The sequence below is a fragment of the Falco rusticolus genome, chromosome 10 (genome assembly GCF_015220075.1).
Source record: "Falco rusticolus isolate bFalRus1 chromosome 10, bFalRus1.pri, whole genome shotgun sequence".
Taxonomy (NCBI): domain Eukaryota; kingdom Metazoa; phylum Chordata; class Aves; order Falconiformes; family Falconidae; genus Falco; species Falco rusticolus.
Genome location: NC_051196.1, coordinates 31,982,316 through 31,995,337, shown reverse-complemented (window position 1 = coordinate 31,995,337; position 13,022 = coordinate 31,982,316). Strand labels below are relative to the sequence as shown.

At 57.0% G+C, this 13,022-nt stretch overlaps 1 protein-coding gene across 1 annotated transcript; it reads right to left on the bottom strand.

Annotated features, from left to right (window-relative positions):
- Positions 1 to 6,455: 6,455 nt before the first annotated feature.
- Positions 6,456 to 12,717, bottom strand: KCNK15 (potassium two pore domain channel subfamily K member 15). Its single transcript, XM_037402533.1, has 2 exons — positions 12,374 to 12,717; positions 6,456 to 8,745 (listed from the first exon to the last, which is right to left on the bottom strand). The coding sequence occupies exons 1-2, from the start codon at positions 12,654 to 12,656 to the stop codon at positions 7,832 to 7,834; spliced, it is 1,197 nt and encodes a 398-aa protein (XP_037258430.1). The 5' UTR covers positions 12,657 to 12,717; the 3' UTR covers positions 6,456 to 7,831.
- Between the last annotated feature and the right edge of the window lie 305 nt (positions 12,718 to 13,022).

Below are 13,022 nucleotides of genomic sequence, written 5' to 3'. Positions count from 1 at the left end.
GTATGAAGTTTACTCATTCTTTTGATTTCTATGTTCCTTGTTATATTTTACCAACTTTTTTCCAAAAGAAAAGAGGCATATGTAAATAAACACCAGAAAAGAGTCCTATAAGAAATTCTGTTCAAACTGGCCATAAAATTATTAGTAAATATTTGTTATCGTTCATTAACTCTCAGCTACTATTCAAGCCTTTGTTGAAAGAGTTGATGTTGTATTTTCAAGATGAGAACTACTTAGCTAGTTTTGTCATAATCCTGTACTCTGTATAAAAATCTTTTTATAAAGAAAGTCTAATAGGCTAACAAGCAATAATTTATTCCATTTGGTGTGCACAGATTGTGACTTGCAGGCTGTAGTACATATTGTTGATACAGTTTATAATTGTCTTCAATCTCAATGATGTCACTTTTGAAAAAGATCCATATTAACTTTGATTGTAAAAAACGAAGACTGGGCTGTTGCCTCGTGAGATACATTCATCCTATAGACTTCTCTGTGAGTATATGTGCCCATTGACATGAAATCTCTTAGGTAAAGAATGAAACAGCTGTAGGTGACTTCATACTACAGAGGTTAAAAAATAGTTTCAATGTAAACTTTGTGACTGTTTCAATCTCCCTGTTTTTCTTAGGCTATCTAGTATTTGTAACTCAACGCGAATGGTTCCCACTGCCACTGTAGCCCTGATAAAGCAAAAAAGCCTTTGCACTCTGGGGCCACACGAGTTCTGCCTGACAGCTGCCTATTTTCCTTGAGATACCGGGAGCAAGCTAAAGGGAGGGGATTTTTTTCAGAGCAGCAGATTGAGCTGCCCTTCTTTAAAGGCTTTGTGGGTTATTTTATCCATTTCATAGGTGGTATTTGTCCATTGTGTTAGAAAATTCCACCCAAGGCAGAGAGATTGCACCTTCGCAGAGGATCACGGGGGTCTAACGTGTAAAACGGGAACAGGCTGTTCTGTGCCATTCTCCAGAAGTTAGCTAATGCTGGGCTCATCTCAAGATTTTTCCAAAGTGGCAGGATCAGGATACTGGCTTTTGTCAGCTCTACTGTTGATGCAGTGCGTAAAATAAAACAGCTTCGAAACCGTATCCCAGTTCATTGCCTGTGGATTTCTTGCAGCGTTTCCCATAGGAAAAATCTTTGTGTTGTTCTCGAGATTGCCAGTGCACTGGCCTTGCAGGCAGCAGGTCACTGGCCCAGGGATGCCAGGAGCCCCGGTGAACGATGAAATAATTCACCTTTTTTAGTGAAATGCTTTGAGAAGAGAGAGAGACGTGGAAACGTGAAGTGCCGTCAGTAGAGAAGTCCAGGGCATATTGAGACCTGGGGAGAGCATCTCAAATGAAGTTGTAGCTACCAGATTGGAGCCAAACATTTAGAAAAGAGGACGATCAGTGAAAGCCTTTTCGTGTTTACCCCAGCGCACGCCTGCCAAGGCGTGGATGTTTGTGGATGTCCATACGTGTGCATCTGAATGTACGCAAGCACGCGGTAATGCTTTGGAAAATAACAGGTTCCCTGAGGGAGGCGAAATCCCTCTGAAGAGGCTGGCTGGTTGTGCAGTCGCTTGTATGAGCCCTTTGCCTGCGCAAGACCCAGCAGCCAAGTCCGTGGGACACTGGTGGAACCCAGCATGGCAGAGCCCCACAGCTGCACTGCTGCTGCGCCCTGTGTCTATCTGACGGTCTGCCTGGCTTTCCAGCGTGCGTCTGTGAGTGCAGTAATTCTCCGGGGAGTTTGCAAGTGATTAGGTATTTGCAAAATGTGGCTAACAGGTCTTAAACTCACACTGCCAGACTCCTCTCTGCTCAGTGACCAAGCAGCCATGCGTCCATCCCTGCTCGCAGCCACACAGCCACCCCTAGTCCCAGCCGCTCACCGATGACAGCAGCATCAGACTCATTCCTGGGGAATCTCAAGCTCTTCTCATGGTGTAGACACCCTTCTGCCCTTCCTTCCCTGTGGTAGCTGCTCTCGTCCTGGTGGAGGAGAGGAACTGGGGAGAGTTTCTTGTAGCATTGGTTCTTTGCACTTTAGCAGCTGAAACCGAGAAAGAGCCAGCACCAGCCCTTTACAGAGCACCAGCAAACAGAGGCTGCAGCCTAACGGTGCTCCCGTCGTGACTTCCCAGTAGGAAAATGACAACCAACACTATGTCGTTGGACCCCGCTCTGCCGGGTCAGTAGACAGCCTTTGCATTCACACTGCAGGCTAGGCACCCTGGGTGGGCTTGAGACCCCCCGTGCGTGGGAAGGGAGGGGCTTTTTGCCTTGCAGGCAGGTGGTGGGGGCGCAGGCAGCGCGTGGGCACTGAACGGGGATGGGGCAGAAACAACCTGAGGGAGGAATCAAGGCACCCCTTCTGCTGAAGCCATGCCAAGAAGCTTTCCAGGAGCTAGGTCTTTGTAGTTGCTTGGGCACCACAGATTGAGATACCTGCCCACCGGGGCTCCCCATCCCACTAAACACCGGCCTGGAACTTTAAATCCTGCAGCAGTTTTTTCTTCGGGGCTGTTGCTCCCTACCCAGCGCTGCTCACTGGTCTCTGCTTTGGTGATTCCATCTCTTTGACCTGGAGCTGGTTTTGGCTTTGGAGCAAGGAAGAGCAAGGTGTGGAGAGTGAATCCAAGGCACGTTTCCCCAGCCTCACTGCGCTGCCCTTGCCTTCCTCCTGCGAGCTGCAGGCTGCTCCCGGTGCCAGGTGGAAAGGGCATCCCGGGGATGCAGTGCCTCAGCCCAGACCCCCTCACACAGCACTGCCATGGCCTGGGACCACCTGGGACCAGCGTCCTGCCCACATTCTGTGACGGGCCTGAATTCAGACCACAGGGGGTCCTTCCTTTCCCATCCTTGGGCTCCGCAGGCGTGATGTGCCATGGGTGGCCAGGAGAAGGCAGGGACAGGGAGGGAGCTGCCTCTGTGCTGGCCAGGGAGAAGGGCAGCTCCCAGCGAGCTTTCCTCCAGGTTCCCTTTGCTTTCCCCTGCGCCTGCTGCTCCCTACATGGGTTCTCCCTTCCCTCTCGATACGAGGCCTTATTCCACCCCGAGGGGCCCGAGGCTGCCCACAGCATCTCTTTGCACTGAAGGGTCCGTCCCCCGCTGCTCGCGGGGAGCCCCGGCGCGGTGCTGCAGAGCTGGCCTCTGCTCGGGGATGGAGCCAGCACCCCCAGCCCATCCGCGCTCTCGCCTCCCCAGCACCCGTGCCGGCGCTCTGCCTTGTCCCCCCGCTGCCCAGGGGCCTGGCCGTGGTAGGGACATCTGCTTTCATGGGGTTGAACCTTTTTACTTCATTAATTGCTCCACAAAACCCGATAGCTTTGCAGGGGCCCTATACGGTTGCTACATCTCCTGTCGCCTTTCCCTAGGAGTGGAGGCAACTGATCTGCTCTTTTTGGCCTCTGTGATCCTCTCCAAAAATTTTTTGGAGCTTTTTAACATCAGCCGGTGAGATGTAATCTCTGTGGAGCCAGAGGGAACGCAGGCAATGGGGCCGGGCAGCCTGCTTGCCGGCACAGCGGGTCGCTTGCGAGGTGCGTGGGCTGCCTTGGGTGGAAGGTGGACACCGTCCCGGCAGCGCCGGTGGGACGCCGGCTGCTTGTCTGTAGTCAGGAGAGGATTCTGCTGTACCTTTTTCCTGTCTGTAGGTTTTATTCAGACAATATGTAATGATTGAGTGATTTACAATTCAGTGTTAAGCTAATGAAGACGTTGATAATAGTGACAATAAAACCTTTTTTTTTTTTTTCCTACGATGTGTTGGAGGTCTTTTGTGGAGTGTCTCTGCCCTCTCTGTTGCCACCACCATTATTTTCAACCTAAGATTTCAGCTGGCCCATCCCTCCTCCTTGTGCCGATAGGGAGTGAGAGCAGCTCAGCCCGGTGTGCCCCAGCACCGCCCCAGGCTCCTTCCCAGTGCTCTCCATGGAAGGCCCCTCTCTGAATCAACCCCAGCTCCAAACCTGCATTTCCCTGTGCCCTTTCCAGGTGTAATTTGGTCACAGGCATCTCCAGGTGCAGAGCCAAGCTTGCTCCCAGCTCATACTCTGCTCACTACCCCAGCTGGAAGCCTTCTGCTCCTGCTTTTTTCTTCCCAAGACCCTTCATGGCCAACACTGGTCATTCAAGGTTGATTCTGAAACCCTGGAGGTGAAGATGCTGCTGGCAGAACAAACTACCCCTGGGCCAGGCTGCTGGGAGTACCCAGAGCCAGCGTGGGTGCTGGGGGAGCCTGGGGATCCTCGGGGAAGGAGACCTGTGGGTTTTACTGGGTGCGCAGCTACTGCCTGGTCCTGGGTGGCCTCAAGCTGCAGGCACTCGGGTGGGGAGCGTCTGGGGGCTCTGTTGTGGCTGCTGCTGCGGGGGTCTGTGGGAGGAGGTGGTGAGAAGAGGCAGCATTCCCCAGGGAGCCACCACCAGCCCTTTTCCCATGGGAATTAGGAGGGATTGCAAAGTCCCAGTTCACTGAGAATTTCTCAAAGGTTTTTCTCATGCTTCCAAATCCCTCTGCAGCTCATCAGGGCAGGACCGAGGGGCAGGGCAGCTCCCCACGCAGCCACCCACCTGCCCCAGCTACAGCCCTGGGGAAGCAGCGGTGGGGGAAGGAGGAGAAAGGATGTTTTCTCCAGCAGCGTGAGTGTCTTGGAGGTAGGGGCAGCCCAGCTCAACCTGGCACGTGGGGATGAACGGCATCGCCCACCCTCAGACCATCACCAGCTTCCAAAAGCAGGATGGGGCTCAAGCAGTCACTAAGCAACTCAGCTGCCTGGCAGCTCCGGCTGCGCAGAAGCAGCAATAAACCCGAGCCGGTGCCCTGCTTTCTGCACCAGCTCCGTCCTTTGCCCCAGCCAGGCTCCGTGGTGCAAGCATCACGCCACCTGCCTTTGCATCATTGCATCGCGGGCAATGCGGCACCGTCACGGAGTCACGGAGCACTGGCAGCACCACACTGAATCCAGAGGGAGAGTGCCAGGCTGGCTCAGCCTCCGGATTGTGGTTGTTCTGCTTCCAGCTGTAGAAGAGGTGGGTTTCACCCAGGCGATGCCACACAGGCTCTGACTTGTGCAGGAACAGAAGAGCTGCTTCATTCCACGAGGGTGGATGGAGGGTGAGAGGTGCCGGCTCCATCCTGGCCACTCAGAGGGTGTCCCAGGCTCAACATGGAAAGGGTGAGAGATCTGCATCTGCTGCACAGCTCCGACGGCCAGGGCCCCACAGCACAGCCGAGCCTTGGGCTGACAGCCTTGGTGAGGATGGGAGCAGATGGGACAGGGCAACAGAGGTGCTGAGCTGGTGGGATCAGCATGAGATAACACCCCTGAGGAGCTGAGAAGCAAATGAAAGCTTCATTTTTAAGCCTATTTTATATGCTTACAGCTTGCTTTCTCCCCCCGCCCCTCCTCCCCCTTTCTATTTAAACCAAGGCTTACACAGCTGGTCCAGCTTTGGGGCCACTGGTGCAAAGCAATGCAGCTGCTGAGCCCCGGGGGGTGGGGGGAGCTGCAGCCAGGGCATTCTGGTGGTGGGAGGCTTTCTGCCCCGCTGCCTGTGAGATGCCACATGCCCGAAGGGCCCTGGGGAACATCCAAGCAGAGATGTCACAAACCAGCCCCTCGTGCCAGCCCAGCAGCACCTGCACCATCCTCCCTGCCTGCATGCCCCAGCTCCTGCTCCCTGCCAGGACATGGGATGAGGGGACAAGCTGAGGCTGGGAAGGGCTGAGCACCTTGCAGGAGAGTCCTGCTGCCCAGGGCCAGGAAGGATGGATCTACTGTGGCCATGTCGCACCCCAAGAGTGGGTGTAAAGTCCTACCTCTGCCACCAGTGGGGTGGAGAACCTGGCAGGCAGCAGGCAGCCCTGCCAGAGAGCATCCCCCAAATAAAGGCACGAGGCGAGGGACCCCCCTCACCTCCCCAGGCAGCGTGGCAGCCCCCAGCAGACCTGCCCTGCCAGCTGGCCCCAGCAGCCAGAGCTCCTGCCCATCCCTGTACTTGCCTGCTTGGGCATCTCCTGTCTCGAAGCCCAAATCCCTGCCATTGTAGAGACTGGAACAAAAAAGTCCCAGTCTTAACAAGCCTGCCCAGATTTGGGGTGACATCAAAGCGCAAAGCTGCTTCCAGGGAAGTCCAAGCACCACAAAAGGTTGGAAATTTGAAGGTCACTGGCCAGGGCGGGTGGAGGAGCCCAGGGCATCCCCGTGACACTATCCCATGATGGGCAACGAGACCCAGCTGCTTCCCAGCTCCAGGACAGCCACTCTGCCTCCCTCCGATGCCCAAACATCCCAGCAAACATCCACAGGGATAATACCCCTGGATACAAACACTGCCCACACCCCCTGGGAGGGGAGCCAGCCCTGGTGTACCCCTGCAGCCAGGCTGGGCTGGGGCTGGGGGCTTGGACACATCCCTCTGCTCCCCCTCGTGAAAAATAACCAACCACCAGCAGCTGGATTCACTTTTTATTAAACTGCCCAGAACAAAAGGAGGAGAAAGCAAAGCCTGCCCAGAGGCCATCCCGGCGCTGGCGCTCACGCCTTCCCCACCAGGAAAAGGGGATTCTCCTCTGGGACAAACCCCCTCAGAGGGTGTTTCAGCTTGACCTAAGAGTTAAAAGGTCCCTTTATTGGGAGGGACGTGGGGGGGGAGTGAAACAGAGCTCCTACCGCTGTCAGAGCCTGGTCCAGCTTCCTTGCGGATGAGGCAGGATGGGCATCAGCTGCATCGGGAGCGCCAGCTGGAAACAGCCCTGCAGGCAGGGCTGCGGGTACCACCCCACACCCAGAGGGCTCCTGCTGCCCCTGATGGCCCCAGCAGCACTGAGCACAGCCCCAGGGAGGCGGCGAGGGCCAGGCACCTTGCTGGGCTGCCAGCTGGAGGACAGGCCGTGAAGGGAAGGGTGATTTTAGCCGATGCCCTCATCCGAGCCAGGCCCTTCGCAGTGGCTCTGTTTGGCTCGGGGAGGCTCTCCCTGGGGCCGTGCCCTTAGCACAGTCTGGGCTTGTCACGAGGAAGGTCTCTGGCTGGGCTGGAGTCCAGCTTCCCCTGGCAATGGGACACAGCACCCAGCATCCCAGCAGCCAGCTCAGCCTGGAGGACCTACCAGCAGCCAGGTGAGGTGTGCTGGTGGGTAAGCAGGTGAATGGACGGACCTCCAGCTTCCAAGAGTACTGACCAGCCATGAGGCTGAGCTGAGACCTGGCAGGCTGGTGACGGGAGGTACAGTGCCACAGAGCTGTCCCTGCGTGCCAGGCAGCAGGGGTCCCCTCCCTCCTGCCCACCCACCAGCTGCAAACTGCTGCGTGGCACCCACTGACCTGCCCCCCATGCCAAGGAACAACGTACAGGTCCCCAACCCTGCAGGGCTCGCCGACATGGGTTGTGCTTTTGATACGCTCCCAGCAAGTGCAATCCAGCCCTTGCAGCAAGAGGCATGTGCTGGCAGCAGCCATAGCTGAGGGTGTCCAGGGCGGGAGGGCAGCAATGCCCCCGTTTGGGGAGCAGGGAGGTGGGAAAGCAAACCTACAGCTTGCTGGCCTTCTCGTCACGAGACCTCTTGCCAGACCAAAACACTCGAACCTACTTGGGAGGAAAAAAAAAAACCAAACAAACAACAAAGAAAAACTAACAATGTCATTCAGTGCCTGCAAAAAAGGATTGATTATTTCTCAACAGGCTTTAAAGGCTCCTGCTGGACCCTGCGTGGGGCTGGCTGCCAGCTGAAAGGGGAGAGGAACAGAAGAAATGAGAGCAGTAAGAAGGACCTGACATCTCTGTTCTTAATTTATCATCATAGCAAGACTTGAGCACCGAGTACAGCTCGGCACGTGCTCCTAGATGGATTTCCTCCGCAGCTGGGGGTGTTGCCGGCAGCGAGGGCTGCTGGATGATAAAGTGCTCCCAGGGGAAGAGCCGGTCTGACCCCGCGTGCTCAGGGAGACCTCGTCGATTTTGTAGGAAATGGAGTTGTAATACACAGGGTTGGTGTGGCAGCTCAGGGTCTCGGGGTGGGAGGGCACCGGGCTGCTGCACAGCTGAGGTCTGTAGCACAGGCACGTGCAGAAGGAGGGGACCGCGGCCGCTGAGTTGGCCGACTGGCGCCGCTGCTTCTCTGCGTCCTCCTGGATCAGTGGGATGAGGTTCATCTGGCTCGTCCTGTCCTCCACGGGGAGAAAAATGGCGTTGCTGCTCCGGCTGTCCTCTTTCGGCTTGAGGTGGATGTTGTTCCGGGCTCTCCTCAGTGAGGCTCGCTCTTCAGCATCCCGCCGCTCGTCCTCCGAGTTCATCGTCAGGAACCGCAGCACTACCAGGTTGAGGAAGGCGCCGATGACGGTCAGGCCCACCAGGATGTACATGAAGCTGAAAGCCACATACGGGGGCTTCTTTTGCAAAGCCTCGTTCTTCTGCAGAGCCACAAAGTCTCCAAAGCCAATAGTGGTCAAGGTGATGAAGCAGTAGTAGTAGGCATGAAAGAAAGTCCAGCCCTCAAAATAAGAGAAGGCTGCCGCGCCAATGCACAGGGTCCCCATGCAGGACAGAAAGCCGACCAGGACCATGTTCTCCATGGAAACATTGGTCGTCCTCATGCCCAGACACTTCTTGATCTTCTTCAGTAGCAGCCGCACAACAGTGTTCATGCGCTCCCCCAGGCTCTGGAACATGACCAGCGTCAGAGGGATGCCCAGGATGGCGTAGAACATGCAGAAAACTTTGCCAGCATCCGTGCCCGGGGCAGCGTGCCCATAGCCTGCGAAGGAAAGAGGAAAGGCAGGCATCAGCCCTCACTGGGGCTTCCAGCAGGGCTGGCCTGGGACTAAGAGGAGCAGAAGAATGGGAGGTAAATGGAAAATGAATTGGTAACAGATCTGCAGGCAGTGCTAAGGGGGCCATGGGATGCCACATCCTTTGGGATGATGGCACGTGGCAGTATCATGTAGGCAGAGCCTGATTTGGCCTCTAAAGAGAGAAGGTACTCTTCTGAGAGCCCCTGAGATTGTATGAGGTCATGGAGGCCAAGAGGAGCCCTAGAGCTCGACAGGGGATTCGCGGGCCTTCTGCAGCTCACAAGCAATTTAGAGGCAACGATGCCATGCCAGCGCCGGGTCTGCAGGGCAGCCCGAATCCCCGCAGCGAGGGAGGACGGAGGCTCCGCAGGATGCTGAGGCCAAGACCCTGCAGGCAGGTATGCACCCAGCCAGGCCCATCCACCACTGCCCTTGCAGGGCCATCGTCACCTCCCCAGCACTCGCCCCCACCCCTACTGTCCCCTGAGCCCTCCAGTACCACGTGCATCTTTGACTCTCAGCTGTGCGATCATCTTCTGCTTGGCCTGTGGGACAGGAGCTACAGGGCCCTGCGCTATAGGGTTGGTCCCCGCGGGAGCAGGGGGACTTCTGCAGAGCAACTTCGGATTTACACCAGTGTCACTGAGACTCAGACCTCAGTTCACTGCCAGACTGCTGGTGAGGAGGGGTTGTGCTGTTTTAGATGCAGGGACGTATTTAAGTCACCACAGCCCTGTCAGCCTTTGTCCCAGGGACAAGGATCTCAAGAAGGACAAGGTTCTCCTTGAACGCCTTCTGAGATTTAATTTCCTCACCTTGCTCCAAGTTTCAGAGCTGTGACTCAAGGACGCGCACAATTATACCATGAGTCGTAATGAGGCATTCACCGCAGCCTTCCGGACTCCAGTGATGCTGCACGCACCTCACTTAATTATAAAAGCTTAACAGAAATCGGTGGCCTCTGAACCTAAGCGGATGAGTAACTCGGTGCAAGGGAGTCATGCAGCGTGGGGAGTAACGGCATCCAAAGGCATCCAAGCCTTTCTTTTGACTTTCCATAAGAAACTACCAGGGCTGGAAACTTCCTTTCTGAAGGTGCCTGCAGAACAGCACCAGCTCCTTCCCGTGCTGCTGCACGGCCTTTTGCAAACAGCTGATTATATTTTCACTTTTTGCAGGCATTTGTGTGACTTTTGTGTGAAGTACGTGGAGAAGGACAAAAACACCCTCTTTATTTCTCAGTCTTGTTCGAAGCTGTGACTTGGCTTCACCTCCACCTCTGATGACTGTGGATTTCCAAGACTCTTAGGGAAGCTGGTAGCACAGAGTGGTGGGACAACCAGAGGCTGATGACCACATTGTCCCCGGCCCCTGAGCACACGTCCTGCCCCAGGACACTCCTGCACTGGGGCAGGGCTGAGAGGCTGAGGACAGCGTTATCCTCGACCACGCTGTGCTCTAAAACGCAAGCAGGCAGGCAGGGACCAGTTTCTGCTGTGTCTGTTCATAAACCAACACAATCAAAAATGATAAACTTAATGCCTGCATGCCACATTTTACAGAATACAGAGCAGACATGAGACTGCAGTGGCAAAAAAACCCCCCAGATAGATCCAAGCTTATAACCGAAGGCAATTATCAGGTCCTAGGCTACAAGATAATACAGTGACAGCAGTGAGGAGGTAAATATAATGATCCAGAAGAGCAGTAAGTGGAAAAACAGTTGTTGTACCCTGAGAGACTGCTGAAAGAGCATTTGACTGATGCTTTCAAAATGACAATGGGAATTAGAAAGAGTAAACACAGCTACATTAACATTAAAACTGAGATTTGGAGCACAGCCCAATATAAAGAGATCTGACATGCCAGTGTTTTGGAAATACGGCACCTGGGCTGAGATGATTTATCGCACAGGGTGTGTGAGAAGTGTAGCAATTGTTTGTCACACTCCACAGACAAATAATGTAAATGAAGCTATAACCTGTCACGTGACGATGGAGGTTTTCACTGAAGCCATCCATCCTACCCTCCTGCTGGGGCCTGACACTAGCCGTGCCCTGAACCCATCGCTGTTTGCTGGCCACATGTGTTGCCAGCTGCACACACACACACCCCCCGCCACATCTTGTGGGGGCACACGGAGCCCCCCCAGGGCAGGGCCTGCAGGGTACCTGCCCCTCCACCACCTCTTGTACCCTGGTTGATCCCACCAGCCCTTGTCCTGCGGGATGATGCTTTCAGACACCAGATGTATTTCACCCATCCCAAGCCCCTCGGTAAGGCTGAGCCTCGTCCTGCGGATGAGGAGGTGGCTGCCGGCTGTGGAAGGGCAGGATTCGACCTCAGGGTTCCCGTCTACAAAACACGCCTGCTGACCGAAATCCCAGCACAAGCAATGACATGAGCACAGGATCCTGTGCCTGTCTACCCCCAGAGGATGCTCAGGGTGCATGGATTAATAAAAGTGGATTAATTAAACAATGCTCAACTCCCATGTGGCTAATCTCACCTAGAATAAAGGCAATCCTCATTCAATTTAGTTTCTTTCTCGAAGCAGGGCAAACCAAGACGTTAGGCTCTAGTATGGGTAAGTGTGTCTACACGGGGGTTTCAATCCTCCCCTCCAAGCTAATCGCCACCCATCTCTCCACAGGTTCCCGTGCAGGCAGAGCGAGGTTCGGTGTCTGGTGGCTGCCTTGGCACCCTGAAGTGGTCTCATACAGCCAAACATCTAAGAGTTTTCAGCTGGCAAAGAAGCCAGCCGTTCTCATCCAGCTCTTCAGCCCGGCTTGCTGGCTACAACGCTGCACAGAGGACAGACGCGGCTCCCACATCTGCCCTCCTACCACCCCTGCCAACTTCTGCAGCTGCCTGCCCCAAAGGTGCCTGCTGCCACCTCCCCGGGACAACCTGCACGTCACATCTCATGGCCCCAGCCACAGCAGCACCCTGGCATCCCCCAGAACTGGGTGGCCCCAGCCTGCCTGCGGGTCATCTCTCGCACCGCTGGGCACCGGGGTCCTGCAGGGTCAGCGCTGGTGTCCCAGGGGAGAGGTGTCCCAGCCTTGCAGGGGTGAGACCTGGCGCTCCTGTGCAGGCATTCCCCGCGGGCTGGGCTGGGGCACCCAGCGGTGCTGGGGTGTGGGAGGCGGTGGAGGTGCAGAGGTGTGGGGATGGAGGGAAATAGGGGTGCAGGGCATGGGGATGATGGGGTGCAGGGCTGAGGGGATAATGTGGTGCTGGGCATGGGGATGATGGGGTGCAGGGCTGAGGGATGACGGGGTGCAGGACTGCATGGATGATGAGGTGCAGGGCTGAGGGGATAATGGGGTGCAGGGCTGAGGGGATGATGGGGTGCAGGGCATGGGGATGACAGGGTGCAGGGCTGAGGGGATGATGAGGTGCAGGGCTGAGGGGATGATGGGGTGCAGGGCTGAGGGGATAATGGGGTGCAGGGCTGAGGGGATGACAGGGTGCAGGGCATGAGGATAGCGGGGGGCAGGGCACTGGGATAACGGGGCGCTGGGCTGCGGGGAGGGGGAGGTGCGGGGAGGGGCACGGCGGGGCGCACGCCGGGCTGCCGGCACTCACCGATGGTGGTGATGACCGTGATGGCGAAGTAGAAGGAGCCGGCGAACTTCCACTGCCGGCCGGCGCGGTGCGGCTCGGCCTGCAGCACCAGCCGCTCCAGCTCCCGGTAGTCGTCGGCGGAGAAGCGGTACTTCCTCCGCAGCTCCCCGCGCTTCTGCTCCAGCAGCCGCTTGCGGCCGCTCTCCGCCTCCGACTCCAGCGCATCGAAGACGGCGGCGCCCACCAGCAGGTAGGAGAAGATGCAGAGGATGAGCGCGGCCGTGCGCAGGTTCTGCCGCTTCATGGCGAGGGGCGGCCGCGGCGCCTCAGCCCGGGCTCCGCATGGCCCCTCGCCCGCCGCGGGCCCCGCCGCGCCCCCCGTGCGCCCCGCCTGCGCGCCCGCGCACCGCCCCTGCGCGCACCGGCCCCGCGCACCGCCCCCTGCGCGCACCGGCCCCTGCGCGCACCGGGCTGCGCGCTCCCGGCCTGAGGAGCCCCCCCGGGCCCTCGCCGCCCCCTGCCCGGGACAGGGACCCTGGCAGGGCACGGAGCCACGGACGGCCGGGGCACCGGGGGGCTCTGCCCCTGCCCGCCAGGGTACCGGGGGGCTCCGCCCTCGCCAGCCGGGGCACCGGGGGGCTCTGCCCCTGCCCGCCAGGGTACCGGGGGG